Source organism: Oryza brachyantha, chromosome 1, assembly GCF_000231095.2.
Source record: "Oryza brachyantha chromosome 1, ObraRS2, whole genome shotgun sequence".
Taxonomy (NCBI): domain Eukaryota; kingdom Viridiplantae; phylum Streptophyta; class Magnoliopsida; order Poales; family Poaceae; genus Oryza; species Oryza brachyantha.
Genome location: NC_023163.2, coordinates 3,990,295 through 4,002,326, shown reverse-complemented (window position 1 = coordinate 4,002,326; position 12,032 = coordinate 3,990,295). Strand labels below are relative to the sequence as shown.

At 38.6% G+C, this 12,032-nt stretch overlaps 1 protein-coding gene across 1 annotated transcript; it reads left to right on the top strand.

Moving 5' to 3' along the window:
* The first annotated feature begins 2,792 nt into the window (after positions 1–2,792).
* LOC121053293 lies at positions 2,793–4,044 on the top strand. The gene has a single exon (XM_040520039.1). It carries the CDS (start codon positions 2,994–2,996, stop codon positions 3,723–3,725), a length of 732 nt encoding a protein of 243 aa, XP_040375973.1. The 5' UTR covers positions 2,793–2,993; the 3' UTR covers positions 3,726–4,044.
* Positions 4,045–12,032: the final 7,988 nt, after the last annotated feature.

Sequence of the window (12,032 nt, the reverse complement as noted above, 5' to 3'; positions counted from 1 at the left end):
CTTATGTTATTAAGCGGTGCATCTTTTAAAAAAAGTTTATTGTCTCACCTTTATAAAATATATTTTAAATTTTATAGTGATGAATTATATTGTTTATGATACTAAATGGCTATAAAATTTCGGATATGTTTTTTTATCTTTCATCAAAGAAAATGACATAACCTAGCGAATGAATGAATTAATGAATATTCACCTGGCTATTAACTATAGCATCAGTGCTGCATGGGTCGAGCAGTACACTTATTAATTTGATGTAATATTCTGTATTCACTTGAGGAAAGATGCATGCACTTTGTTTTTTACTGTGCACTGTATAGAGGCCTATAGCTAGTTAACTAGAGAACGGACCATCTGACTTAAGTCTAGAGGGACTCGTGTCACTGGCATATGAGCCTATACACATTGGGATCTATACATCAGCCTCAATGTTTCTCTGAAGTCAGAGGAACTCATCCGTTAATTAGCATGTCACTTTGAGTCATACTCTTTCTGTTCACATATATAACCTTTTAGAGTTTATTCACAAATATAACACCTTCTATTTTTGTCTGTGCTTATAAGCAAAAAAATAAAATAAAAATTTAACCTTAAATTAAATTTGAGTTGATTACGAGGTTTTTTCATTGTATTTTATTTTCTAGACTTAGCTTTTAAATCACTAAAAATGCGTATAAAGTTTTTTTTCACAAATTATATTTCGTTTACATTATGTTTTGGTTATTTCGCCCTGGTTAATATGGACCTTTCCTTCCATGGTTCAACTTCCTTTTTGTGCATTCTGAGTGGCATTATCGTCAAAAACCTAAAATTGATGCGATTCTTTCCACATTAATCTCTGTACGAATACTTGTATTTGCGAACGGATGGAGTTTGCAGCAGTCGTTGGCATAACGATTAGTGTTGTTGTGAATTTCTTTTTCCATTATACGGAAGACGAACACCACGCTCATACACGACGGATGCTGCCTCTAAACTAGGGTCAAGGACACGGATGGTAGCAAAGAATTCATAAATTCATGGACACTAATATTTGAAACCGATCGAGTGGAGTCATACGGTAACAGCACTCACTTTGTGCAGAACTTACTTGATTTTTAAATGAATTAATCGCACTAGTTTAATTCCTACAGGATCGAAAATGAAAAGTCACATACGCAATCATTTTATATTACAAGTAACTTTGATTTTTTTCTATCTCAAAAATTTCTTAAGTTTTACCAAATTTATAAAATATATATATAGACAATATTTTCAATCCAAAATAAATATAATATGAAATAATTTGGTGTTTTGGATAATAATATATTTTCTATAAATTCAAATAAATTTTAAAATACTTTAGAATAAATCTAAATTAATTTATAACACTCACACCGTTTCATAATGTAAGACTTTCTAGCCTTACCATATGGATGTTAATAAATCTAGATATTTATATAAATTATATATATTCATTAATTGATAAATTCAGACAATATGAAACATGAAGGGAAAGACCTGCCCTCTCGACCCAATCCCAGAAAACAGGGGACTAGGAAGCCTCAAAATCCAGGGGCGCCTCTCACTCTCAGGATGCTTAGCGAGAGAAGCTACGGGACCAAAGTTAGCTTGCCACCACACCGTGCATCGCATGCATGAAAAGAGACAGAGAAGAAGAAGAAGAAGAAAAACTATCTAGTGCATGATACACATTGCATGCAGCCTCTGTGTGTATATATGTCGCGTTGCAATTTGCCAAGCTTGGCAACTTGCCACTGTGTGTTCTGTTTGGAAGCTTCCTGGAAGGGGACTGGGCCATTAGTTATTATTAGTAGCAACATAATAATCCTTGTTACTTTTCACTTTTTTATTTTTTGTAAATAATTGGCATCAGGAGTAAAGCTTTCCCTTCAGATCGTATTTATAATTATTCTTACTAGCTTCACTTTCATAATTGAATTATTAGTGGTGGTATAGACTAGCTAATTTAACTATAGAAATCCTGCATGCAGTGCAGTGATGCGCATTCGCTGCGGTCGGTTTGGTGTAGACTTCGGTAGACAGAGCGAGCAGCGACACGGTAGTGTATAAGCTCAACTGGTTAATTAGAACGTGACACCATATGCTCAACTGGTTGTGCTCCAAAAAATATAGGTTCAAAGTATGTTTAATCAGGACATTTTAACTGCACAAGAACCGTGAACTGTGGACTTGTCTCAACTTGTTATGTTGCTTATAATGGAACCATACTACTCAGGTTCAAATTCTAGATTCGATATGTATGCCTATATATTTAGCTAATTAATATGTCGTCTTGATCCTCCTTAGACATTTTTTATTGGAACACCGGCCAGCCCTTATCTACGGTGAAAGCGCTGACAACCTAAATACGAGTGGTGGCAACAATAATTGTAAAGCATAAACAATCACCCGATATAGCTAAGAGATCCACATAATTCTTTTAAAAATCTATCAGAGAAAGGAGGAAGATCGAGAATCTGACCAACCCTACCTCAGAGCATCATCTACAGAGTTGTTAAATTGACTTCAATTCTAAAATTAGAGGATTTTTCGTAAAAAATTCAATTCAACAGCAACATCGTGTCGTTTGTGCCCAACCGCTTCACGATGGAGCCGAGCCACGCACCGTTTCACCACCGCCACAACGTTCCCTTCCCCCTATTTCCTTAGTTCTTAAGTCCCATCTACCACGTGGGCCCCACCTCAGCGCCAGCTCACCCCACCCCCACCCCCACCCCTATAAATACCGCCCCCGCCTCCTCTTCCCATTCGTTCCATTGCATCCACCACCCAGCAAAGCAACACCAAAGCACCACCTTCTTCTTCCTCCACTCGACTCGATCGATCCCACTCGCTCTTCCCAAAGCCACACCCGCCATTGCTACCAACCTCGATCTGCGCCCTGCATTGTGGGTGTGCCACTGTAGATCGGCGCCACGGAGTCCACCGCCGACAGGAGGTTGCAGCCGGCCGGCGTTGGCGGCGGCGGAGGCATGGAGCCCGGGTTCGGGAAGCGGATGATGCACGTGCTGCGCGCCGTGTACCACATGCTGCGGCGCGGGCTCTGCCGGAAGCGCCTCATGATGGATCTCCACCTGCTGCTCGGCCGCGGCAAGCTCGCCGGCAGGGCGCTGCGCGACGTGCTCCTCGCGCACCAGCCGCACGGCCACGGCCTCGGCGCCGTCGCCGTGGCGGGGCGCCACCAGTACGGCCCCGCCGCCGCGGCGGCGGGGGCGGCGGCGGCCGACGTGGATGACTCGTCGGCGCTCTCCTTCTACCACCATAACCCCAGGGACGTCGAGTTCAGCTGCACCACCACGCCGTCCTACGCGCCGGGGGTCTTCCCCTTCAGGCCGTTCCGCGGCCGAGGCGGCTCCCGCCACGCCGGCGCCGCAAACAACTACGGCGGGCTCGACGCCTCCGCCGTGGCCCGCGTCTTCGAGATGCTCAACACCGAGGCCGCTACCGCCGCCGGCGCCGGCGGGGAGACGCCGTCGTCCTCGTCGTCGCTGCCCGGGGCCACGCCTTCCCCGCTGCTGGCGCTCAGCCTCGGCCGCAGCCCCGCCGGAGCGCGGCAGCTGCGCGTCACCGACTCGCCGTTCCCCGTCGTGCCACCCGAGGGCGTCGACGGCCGCGTCGACGACAAGGCCACCGACTTCATCGAGTGGTTCCGCCACCAGCTCCTCCAGCAGCAGTCGGCCGCCACGCCGGACCACCGTGGCTAGCCGGCCGGCCGCCTCGCCCTCGCCGGCGAATACTGAAGCACGAGAAGCTTTATATATAATGGGACCACGTGGCGTCTATTTGTTTCACTGACATGTGGGCTTCGACTTTTTCTACCTGCATGGCTGCGTGTAATTTTTTCCTCGGTTAATTTCCTCCTCGCTTGTGGTAAATCTCTCTATTATATATATAGAGTTCAAGAGGAGACGAGATTAAAGAAAAAAAGGCTTTTGCAGTTGCATAATTGCATTGCCCACAACAACTTGTATCTGCCATATATATCATCCATATGAGACGAAATGATATTTTTTGCACTTTAAATGCCAGCCTTTTTTCATGCTAAAGTTAATTGTATTTTAATAAAATTGTTATTTCAAAAGATTATTTATTTTCTGCCGTTATTGTCCATAATGTAGCATCTACCGTTCCCAAAAATAATTAACTGTGCTCATTAATTTATTTAACTTTAGAAACTTTTGTGGCTGTTTGCTATCTTACAGGTTTCGTACAGAAACACCTACAGCTACATTTACCTTGTACGCATACTAATCCTCAAGTGTACGTACAACACATATGCTCGTCCATTTTTTCGGCTTTCAGTGAAAGCTGGACCAGTCTTGGTTATTTATCTAACAAATATATGCCCGTCCATTTGAATATGGAACCATGTATGTTCATTAGTTAAATGCAGGTGTTTTGTAAAGAATAAAAACATATTATGTTATTTCTAGAATAAACAGAAAAATATTTCTCATGAAATATGCGATCATCTTTTTTATATAGGATATATTCATATAAATTTAATTTTATGTGAATATCTATTTAGATTTAATTGGTTTTTAATATACGAAGTTAAGGGGGTATATTATAAAAATGCAAAGTGAGTAGGACAATGGTGACAGACCACCACGAGATTTTTATAGTAGTGAAGATATATCTGCAGCCAGTATGTGCATGTATCGATGTATAGCCAACGTTTTATCTCAAAACACGATATAAACATTGATGCTTATATACACGCACTCAAATGTCTCACTTTAAAGCTAGCCGGTTGAGCTACAATCAGTTAAATTTGTAACTTTTTATATATCGCTTTCCAGTTCTATTTCAAATTAACACCAAAAAGGAGACAGGAACAGAAAATTTATATGCATATGAATGTAAAGCCTTTTTTGTCAGGTCAATCAAGTGCATGTGTGTATTGATCGTCACTAACTGCTCTTTGATTCGATTCAATCTTAATTACATGGAGCGCCCGTGGATTTAATTTCATTTTCGTTACTACATCAGCGTTGAATACTCGAGCTGAGCACACACTTGCTCTATGCGTTAGTTCCCTTAATTCTTGAAAGTGATTGTGCCTTTTAAGCTTGACTAGCTCCTTGTGTTGAGATTATATCCGGTGAAGAGATGATACACATATCGATTCACGGTACCTGTACGAATAATCTCACATGTATGTAAGATTATCGTGTTTTTTCTTCGTAAAATTCTTACATATTTTTTCAGATAATCAGATTTTATAATAACTATTTGATTGTACAAACGACTGAACTCCGGTAAAGTTGAAATTTTGTTTTGAAAATATCGGATAATCGACAATCTTGTATATAATGTCCTTTTACTAATTGAAACACGCTATTTGAAAACTTGAAAACGTGCCAACGAAGACCGATGTAAATCCAGAAAAAAGAAAAAAAAGTAGATCTTATAGAGATATATGTATACGTTATATCTCGATATTCATACAAATGCATGGACCCGTGTTAGGTATTTCCATGTACGTATGCAACCATACCTGACACGTAAAATTTGGGTGATGGAACTGCCAGCTCGTACAGTGCGTAAGCCGGGTAATTGATATCTAAGTGCCATGTGTAACTAACACTCACCAGCTGCCGACACGTCATAGTCGAACCTTATCTGATCTGGGATCGATCAACCTAGGGTCTTTGTTTGGGAGGGAGAGTTTCTATCCGCTGCAGTTTTTTTTCAAAAGTTATTTTTGTCATAAACGGTTCACGACTTTTAAAAATTTATAGTTATATATTCTGGAAAAAAATTTATAGTTATATATTCTGGAAAATTAAGAATCCAGAAGCTGAGTTTGTGAGCTATTCCAAATTCTTAGAAGCTGACTACTAAGCAACTGCTTCTTAGTTTAACCCTAGGTTAGGTTGCATACTTGCATCCTTCTTTCATCTGTTAATATTCGTCAATGATCTAATCGATCTACATATACTCTGGCACCTTAGAGTTCTTAGTAAGTTAGTAGTCTATCCGTTTGAGATCATAAAGACTTTTTGATGTCTCTCGGTTCATTCATATGTCAACCAGTATACAAACGTGATACCACATATTTATAAGAAAAGTAATTTATTAATAAAAAATTACAAACATGTTCTTAGTGATTCAACAACTAAAAAAATAAATTATAATAGGTTCAATTTAAAATTTAAAATCTAAATTTTAATTTACAAATATGATCAGAAACGGAATAAACGAGACTCTGGCCCCATTGTTCTCTACGACATATTTATAAGAAAAGTAATTTATTAATAAAAAATTACAAACATGTTCTTAGTGATTCAACAACTAAAAAATAAATTATAATAGGTTCAATTTAAAATTTAAAATCTAAATTTTAATTTACAAATATGATCAGAAACGGAATAAATGAGACTCTGGCCCCATTGTTCTCTACGTAATATATAAGATTAGCCACTCGCCGCTTGATATCCGTAAGCACATTTCTCAAACTATATTTCGTGTGAAAAAATTATATACGAAAGTCTTTTAAAAATCAAATAAATCTATTCTTAAATTTTTAATATATGATTCTTAAACAATTATATACTAATCATATTTCATATATACACTTCGTGTGACCCTCCGTGCGTGTCTTTCACTAGCGTCGAGGCTGGAGAGGCGACCGGAGAAGGGCGTGGCGCACGCGCGCGCGGCCGCATGCAATTAGACGTTACCTCCCGCGCTAAGCAAACGTTTTTGCCTTTTTTTTCGGCCTCGTTATCGATCAGCGTACACAGCTCGCTTTTCCCGCGTGTCCCCCTGCCCCTCCACACTCTGGCCGGGCACCAAACAGCAAAAGATGCACTGGCATGTGGGCCCTACCACCCAGCGTCCGTCCGGGTAACCTTAGCGACGTGCAACAGATGTCAATAGAATTCTCGTGCAATTTCATTTCACTGCGTTGCCACGACTCAATTTTCCGTACCTGTGGTAACGCTTTGGGGCGCGCGGCCGCGGAAGGCGAGGGCGTATATATCAGGCCGGCGGCAGCTGCATGCGCATCGAGCATGAGACGACGGGGTTTTAATTTATTAATATCTGATATCTCTATGTACCTGCTTTAAAATTTTGTGTTTATTGTATAAAAAATATTAAGAGCATTATCGACTACTTCTCTTATCGAGAAAAAAAAAACAAACCGCTCATATATGATTTTATTCCAATTTATAATTATCTAGTTTATAGTAAAAGTAATTAATAATATAAATTATAATAATCCTAAACTTTGGTCCCACACCAAACAATCCCTTGGTGATGCTTGGCTTTTGTTCGGCACGGTGCGCGGTCCACCGGGTGAAGGACTTAATTTGGGCCTTTTCTTGTGTTGTGTTGTGTTTCTTCCTGCCTCCGCTGCGCGTCACAGTGCCATAGATCGTTGGCATGTGCTTCAATTCCGTTCTACGGCTATGCATCCCATGGCTGCCGCGCACGAGGCCAACGTGAGCCTCTGTCTCGCTTTCCCGCTGCGTTGTTGTTTCTTAAGATGCTACTACGAGCAAGTTTACTTTGATAGTATAGCTAAATGTCGATTATAAACAGATACCATTTCATCTAAAATAACCTATATTCAGTGACGAATCTGGCCAACGATATTAGGGGTCTGAACAAGTTAGAGTTTAGACCCTCTTCTATTGATCTTTGATCTTTGCCATAAATTTTAAAGAGGATTTTATGGGGTTCTAATGACTTTAACGTGGATAGTGGGAGCTCGAGACCCCGCCGTCTCTATGCCAAATCTGCCCCTGCCTATAGTGTACACAGTAGTTAGACTATTAATACATTAAAAAGATAATAATGTATCAATATATTTTCAACCTATTCTATTTTTACACATGTTAGTTGTGTATCTTATTTCTAAACTCGCGCCCAGCTGGCTAGCCCACTCTAAATCTCTCTTCCCATTTTTTTCCTCTACCTAAGAGCATCCTAACAGCTCATCTATCTCATATTCTATCCTGAAAATAGAGGATAAAAACTACAAATTGAGCTCCAACAGCTATCCTATCATCTATTTTTAGATGTCATCCATATTAGGAGAGAATCTTCATATTTTGATGATCTCTCTCCATCCTCCAAAACGATATAGAGGATGTCATATATGAATGATCTAGTAAAGTACATAGAGATATGAAGGATGAAACTAGTTTAGATGATTATCCAAATGAAAATATGGATGACCAAATTTAGATGAGTTATTGGGGTGCTCTAAACGACCAATGATACGTGCCATAATTAGCTATCACATTTACCTTTATTACCATTTCCAAGCTCCAAATCATGTGGGTGGGGGTGTGGAAAAGGCAGGCAGAAACGCATGCAAAAGGTGAAAAAAATAAAAGAGGTGTAGAATGGCTTGGGTTGGTTGGTGCCTCGCTTTCACCTTTACAACGCCTGCTGCTGCTGCTGCTGCTTTTTGTTTGCTTCGAGTGCAGCCGGCCCGGCCCGGGCTGAGCCGGCGGCCCATTACGCGATGCGACCCTTTTGGTTGCTATACTTTCGGCCCAGCCACTCCAAAAACTCCTTCCACGATTGCTCCCTCGTGGCCTCAGCTTTAAATTTATCGTAATTTAAAATTCAGAACATAGCTAGCATATCTGTAATTTAAATCCATCTCAAAAGGTATATGATTTAAATCCATCTCAAAAAATCTATAATTTAAATTTATCGTAAAATGTAACCATGTCTCTGTCTGCCGTTCTGTTTCAAACAATCATAACTTTGTTATTTACTTTTTTCGTTTAATTTCTTATCTCGACTAATCATAATTATTTCATACTTTTAGTTTAACTCCTTTTGAGGATAGGCGGGAGCATGTATAATATCACGTCTATAGGCCTACGTGCAACAAAGATAAAATGATAGAGTTGGTTCTCGTTTAAAAGGTAGCTTTACGCATACTTCAACGTATATGTATTACACATATAGGTGGGATACAAATATTTGAGAAAAAATATTGGAGCAAATCTTATAGATATATGTTAACTCTGATATAAAATTATAACTAGTAGTTGGATCTCCTATTAAACTTGCTATAGTTAATATTTCGAGCTAGATGGGAAGTGTTTTTTCTCATACCTTCTATGTCGCAGGCTAGGGTTAATCGGTATTATCTTTTCGCTTTTTATTTATACTTATGCGTTAAAATTTAAATTTTAAACTTGAATTTGGAGTTTTTATCGTAATATATTTTTAAGATTAGCTTTTAAATTGCTAAGAACGTGTATATGAAAATTTTATTTTAATTTTTTTTGCAAATATGTTATTTTTTCAAAAAAAACGAAAAGTTAAGCCAAATGAACTATTTCTACAGCCTTTTCGTCGAGATAGCGACATGCACTAAAATTGCTAGCGACATGCACGCCCCATTTTTTTGTGTCACGACCCCCCGAAAATCCACGATTGTTTTTCTGAACTTCGAAAATCCACGATTGAAATTTGAAAGTGATGGTAAACGATAGAACGGGAGTGCTTAGCCCTTTTGCCGAGTTGTTCTGTCGCTCGTGTAGACATCGAATAAATGGGCATGTACAGAGATAGGTGATCCGCGATGATGTGATCATCGTACGCACCACAGGTTGCTGGACCAAATTTATCAAAATTTGATAGCCTTTTTTTCAGCTTTGCAGAAAGGATTTCTTTTCTTTTTAATTTGACAAGACTCTCTTGGAGTTCCACCTGCCCCGTTCGTAATTGTGTTTTTGGCTGATAAGCAATCGACCGATCAGCTAAACAAGGTAATCAATGAAGGATTAAATAACTATTTACTATTTTAGAACTGAAATTTTGATTTATTTTACTTCAAGAAAATATTTTGGAGTTCCACCTGCCCAGTTCGTAATTGTGTTTTGGTGCAATTTTCCACTAGCTAGATAAATTGGACTTCCTATACAACTCCTACTTTACATTTTTTATATATAGTCCAGTCATATTTTACATGTAACAGATATCTCTCTCTATATAATTCCACTTTCTTTACAACTATTACTATCAATTTACATCATAGGCAGCCAATCCTATTTTCACTACTGGGGTAGTGTATAAGTACACATGCAAACCCCCTGTCGACATATCCTGTAATATTCGCTCTAACAAGAGTTAAACTCAATATCTCAAATGCTACTAATGCCTTTGTAACTACCGGGCTACATACTCATTCGCATAAGTTTTTTTTTTTGGGATGGAATCAACCGAAATAAACAAGTCACGGAACATACATGGACTTTTTCTAAAAAAAACTAATGCATTACCTCTGTTCCGTCCTATAAATTAATTCGGGTTTGTTAGAAATCAAATTATTTTAAGTTTGACCAAATTTCAAGAGAAATAGGACAACATTAACAACACAAAATAAATATACTAAAACTATATTTAATTTTGGTTTTAATGAAACTAATCTGGTGATTCAAATGTTAGTATTTTTTATTTAGTTAAACTTAAAGCCCCAACTTTTCGCTTATGCTTGTGCTCGTAAACTAAAATTTGGATCTTAAAACTTAACTTTGGAGTTGATTTTAGGGGTTTATTATCGTAGTTTATTTTTAATCACTAAGAATATATATATATATATATATATATATATATATATATATATATATATATATATATATATATATATATAATCGTTACCAAGTGGTTTTGCTTATGCTTAGTATAAGCATATGGATGAGTCTGAAAGATATTTGATTTAGTGCGAACCTAAAATGACTTATACTCCATCCGCATTTAATGTATGACGCTTTAACTTTTGAATATTTAATTTAATCATTCGTCTTATTTAAAAATAATTAAAAATATTATTTATTTTGCCGTGACTTGTTTTATCCCTATAAATAGTTTAATCACCATATATTTTTTATTGTTTGGAAAAAAGGTGAACGATCAAACATTGAGTCTAATTGAAACATGGAGGGAGTAATATAAAACGGAGGAGTGAGGATAAATGTCTAGGGCTCATTCGGAATGCAGGATAAAAAAGACGTATGAATAGAAAATGAATTTAGGTGAAATACAAAAAATTGGAAAACATATGATTATCGGATTGTTTGGACATACACAGAAAGAACATAGAGGCATGGTAAAGGGCGAAGGAAGTGAAATATGAGTTTAGAGTGGACATATTCTTTCGAGGGATTTTTTATTGGAATTGTCGGCAAAGGAACTTTCCTATAATATCATCGTGATTAGTTTCGGTAACTCGAACAATAGTAAAATGAGAAAAAAAATCGTATAAACAGTGTCTCTCCAGAAATCCCATGAATACCCCGTAATCCGAATGAGCCCTTCGTGCCAAGCAGAACCCTCCCAAATCCCAATGATAAGAGTCCGTTTGACACAGCTCTAGCTCCCAGCTTCAACTTAATTGGAGCCGGAGTTGTGCTAAACGGTACAGACTCTACTTTCTTTGGAGCAGAGTTGACGAAGCTGCTCCTAAATAATGAACTACAGGGGTGGAGCTGGGTTTTTGCTGCTCTACTCTACGCCAAAAGACCCACTACCCTCTGTTATTTTATTATAATTACTCGAATTTGCCACTTATGTAGGACTATATATTATTACTAAACATTTATATTATATGTTAACTGTCATATAGTTGTGTTGTTCAAATTAAAAAGATTGATATTTAATTATATGAAAAAAACATAATTAAATTATGGTTTAATCATGACTCCATATGATCCACAAGGGTATTATTATCAATATACTTCGATTCTTCTTTTAGAGTTCTGGAGCTGACCAAGCTAGCAAAACAGTTTTGATCTGCTCTTCAACTTCTACAGAAACAACTCTCGAGCTAGGATCTGAAGTTGAGACCTCTACAAAACCGGGACTAAAAATCTAACCCAAACCTGCGTGTGTTTCATACCTGTGCAGTGCAGTGGTGCTGTTCTGCTTCTGCAGGCGTACGCGTCAGATAAATTCGAATCCGCGGGCCGCAGCGACGTGCTTCGACGAAGACGTAAAGTGCAGACTACGTAAACCCACTTCGCCGGCGTAATCCA

Bases quoted from the DNA above. Each gene is read 5' to 3' on its own strand.
- LOC121053293 (XM_040520039.1), top strand. From the start codon at position 2,994: ATGGAGCCCGGGTTCGGGAAGCGGATGATGCACGTGCTGCGCGCCGTG.